Source organism: Propithecus coquereli, unplaced genomic scaffold, assembly GCF_000956105.1.
Source record: "Propithecus coquereli isolate 6110/MARCELLA unplaced genomic scaffold, Pcoq_1.0 Scaffold241, whole genome shotgun sequence".
In the NCBI taxonomy this organism is placed as follows: Eukaryota; Metazoa; Chordata; class Mammalia; order Primates; family Indriidae; genus Propithecus; species Propithecus coquereli.
Genome location: NW_012147964.1, coordinates 3,104,384 through 3,108,064, shown reverse-complemented (window position 1 = coordinate 3,108,064; position 3,681 = coordinate 3,104,384). Strand labels below are relative to the sequence as shown.

Here is a 3,681-nt window from a genome sequence, read left to right as displayed (position 1 = left end):
CCTGGTTAGGGCTATTGCGGAGGCCAGAGCAGCACGTTTGGGGGACCCAGGGAAAGGAGGGACCCGGCAGGGGTGGGCTGAACACAGTCCCTGTCTCTGGGCACCCCGTTGCACCCCTCCTCAGCTCCCTGCCACCAGCCCACGGGAAGGGAGCTTGCTAAGGTCACCGATGACCCCGTAACTGCCAACCTGAGTCCCTTCCCTTCCTGTAGTCTTCTTGACCTCTTTTTGACTTTTGACACTGGCCACCGCTCTGTCAGATGACTCCTTGCTGCACTGGCTGCCTGCTGTCTTCCACTTGGGCCTGTGTGCACCTGGCCACCCGCCACTGCCCCCGGCCCTCGGACTCGGCCTGCCCCAAAGCACTGCATCGTCTCACCGCCCCCAGCCCACAGCTCCAACGTCTGCCCGTGGCCTCGACGAGAGACTTGGGAGTCATTTTGGACCTTCCATTCTGACCCCACTCTCACCCCGTCCCGCCCAGTGCACCCCAGAAACAATTCTTGCACTGTCCCTTCACTTGTAGCCCCACAGCCACCGTCCTGGCCCTTGCCAGCCCCTCCTGCCTGGCCCATGGCTCCTGCTTCTTCCTGAGTCTCCTACATCCAGCACCTCCCGCCCTGAAACTAACCACCACAGGAATGACCCCCTGAGCACCCCCTATGCCAAATGCATCCCTCTAGCCTAGCCCTGACCACACAATCTCTATTTCCTCCTCCCCAGCAGTCCCTCAAGGTTTGGGACTAGTGAACTCCTATTCATCCTTCAACACCCCAACACCCACGGCCCCCTGTCCAGGAAGATCTCCCCTCCTGGAGCTGTGGCGCCTCACTCTGTGCTCCTCCAGTTCCCAGGCCTAAGAAACTCCTACTCCTCTGCCCCTCCTACAGGAAGCCTTCCCCACCCCTCCCCCCCATCCAGGCCCGCTGAGCCCTCACTCACCGGAGATTGGTTTTCTGCACGGAGAAGCAGTACTCGTTGATGCCGGTGGTGGGCATGCGGCTACGCAGCACGTCCTGCGCCGTGGGGACGTAGCCCTCCTCGGTGATGCGCTCCAGGTGGGACAGGTAGCTGTGGGGCGAGGAGTCCTGAGCCCGGCCTTGCGGCCAGACTCCCTTTGCTTCGCAGACGCCTACTCGGGGCCCAGCGAGGATCCTGCTGAGAGCTCCCTGGGAGGGGCCAGGTCTCTGGGGTTTGCAGGGGGGCCCAGGAGCACCCCCCTGAGGCGGCAGAGAGCTGAGGGGAAGCGGCTGCACTCAGAGCAGCAGGACCCCAAGGAAGGTGTGATGTCACGAACGGCCCCCGTGGGAAATGGTGTCACCTCGGGAGACTTTTCAGCCGGGGGTGGACTTGCCCCAGGAATGGTGACAGCCTGGGAACAGCCTCCCAGCTGTCAAATCACCCCGGCGTGACCTCAGGAACAGGGTCCCCCCAGGAAGAACAGCGCCCCACAGCGGGGCCCGTCCTGCAGCTGGCCAGCCCGGCCCCCGCGCCCGGCCCGGCCCCCGCGACTCACTACACCGCCGAGTCCAGCAGGTGGAACTCGCGCCGGCGCTCGTAGCAGGCCCGGATGCCCGCGTCCCTCCACAGCCACTGCACGGCCACGGCGTAGCGCTTCTCGAACGCCGTCACCTTATAGGGGTCCTGACTCATGATCAGGCTGGCGTGGTGCTGGGGAGGGACGGACGGGGCGTCAGGGCAGCCTGTCGGAGCAGGGCTGCCCTCCCCGGGCCCCTCCGCGGCCCCCGCGGCCCTTCCTGAGACACATGGCCCCTCCCTGCTGCCTCCGTTCCTGACCTGGCCGCCCCACACATCGCTAACGTGTCCCCGTCCCGTCCCGCACTGATGTCCAGGGGGAGGCGCAGACCCCAGCCTGAGGGAGCAGCCGGGGCTGGCAGCACAGGGCGATGGCACCAGGAGGGACCCGGTGGCTCCCCGGCACCCGGCCCCTGCTGGCTCCGCACACACCGGCTCCCGGGAGGCACGTCTCTAAGGTCGCCCCCCCTTCTACAGATTGGGCAACCGAGGCAATGAAGCAACTTGCCCTGTGCGAGTCCCCCAGGGGGCCCCCTTCGTCCCCCAGAGCAGCCTCTGATCTACCCAGGCACGAGCACTGCTTCGTTCTCTGCGCTCGACTGTGTGTGTGTGTGCGTGTGTGTGCATCTCTGTACGTGTGCTTGTGTGTGTTTGTATGCGTGTGTGCATGTGTTCATTTATGTGTGTGCTGGTACATGCATTTATGTGCATGTGTATACGTGGGCACATGTATGTGTGCTTGTGCGTGCATGTGTGCGCATGCATGTGCGCATGTGTGCATAAGCACGTGTGAGTGTTTGGGTGGGTGGGTGTTATGTATGCATTCCTGAAGCACGGGCCCCAAACCCCATTCTCCGGATGGGTTTTGCATGAGGGGGCTGCCAAAGGAGTATGGGGTCCTGGGTAGAATCTGGGGTCCCACGACCAAAGACTCATTAGGTGCCAACTCGGCCATCCCGCTGCGTGGGGCCAGGCAGGCACACAGGTGGGGTGGGTGGGGCAGGGGTGGTGCAGGAGACAGTGGCCCCGATGCTCTCTCCCGCTCAACCTCCGAGGGCTCAGGCCTTCTGCACCAGCCTAGGTGGCCAGGCCCAGGATGGCCCAAACAGGGCTGAGAGGAAAGGAAGCTGAGGCTGCCACACCCCCTCTGCCTCTCTGTGGTGCCCGAATTCTGCACAGGGCATTGTGTTCCTCTAACGATATTGAGTGTGGCCAACATCTAAGCGATTGTGGGTGACAAAGGGTGAGTGTGTCCGGGGAACATGTCGCTGACTGTGGCTGTGCCCCGGATAACCTCTCTGCAGGACCAAGGACCTATAAAAATGTCTGCAGCCTGTTGCGGGCTGAACTGTGTCCCCATCGCCTCCGATTCACACGCTGAAGTCCCGACCTCCAGCACCTCCGAATGTGACTGTATTTGGAGATAGTCTTTAAAGAGGGAATTAAGTTAAAATGAGGTCATTACAGTGGGCTTTAATCCAATCTGAATGGTATCTTGATAAGAAGCGGAGATTACGACACGGACACACGCAGAGGGACAAGCACGTGGAGACACAGGGAGAAGACGCCATCCACTAGCCAAGGAGAGAGGCCGCGAAGAAACTAGCCCTGCCGACACCTGGATCTCAGACTTCCAGCCCCCGGAACTCTGAGAAAATACATTTCTGTCATCTGAGCCATCGTCTGTGGTACTTTGTTACGGAAGCCTTAGCAAACTCCTAAATAGCCTGGAAATATATCGCCTCCAAAGGTTTGACAAAATATAGACAATCAACATGAACAATGATTTTAAAAACAAAAAGAAATTAGGGTAAACATCCTCTTAAAGATTCACAGTAAAAATTATATGCAATGTAGACCCTGAATAGATCTTCGTGTACTTTGAATAAAGTGACTGTGGGTCCTTTGATGTTCTTAAAAGGCAAGAGTCTTTCCTTCTGAGACTGAGGGTGAGATGAAGATGTCACTCTCACTACTTCTAATCAGCACTGCGCTAAGGTCCTACCTGTGCAATAAGGCAAGAAAAAGAGATGACAGGTATAACATTTGGAAAGGAATCAATGACACTGCCATTTTACCCAAATGACATGATTGTATATGCAGAAAATCTAAAATAGTGCAGAGGGGCCGGGCGCGGTGGCTCAC

General features: G+C 59.2%; 1 protein-coding gene across 1 annotated transcript in view; it reads right to left on the bottom strand.

Annotated features, from left to right (window-relative positions):
• Positions 1 to 3,681, bottom strand: part of GNA15 (guanine nucleotide binding protein (G protein), alpha 15 (Gq class)) — a 25,269-nt gene that overhangs the window by 7,665 nt on the left and 13,923 nt on the right. The window contains exons 3-4 of the mRNA XM_012646154.1: positions 1,517 to 1,671; positions 943 to 1,071 (exon numbers count right to left, since the gene is read on the bottom strand). Of these exons, the coding sequence (XP_012501608.1) occupies positions 943 to 1,071; positions 1,517 to 1,671 (284 nt within the window). The remainder of the gene's footprint in view (positions 1 to 942; positions 1,072 to 1,516; positions 1,672 to 3,681) is intronic.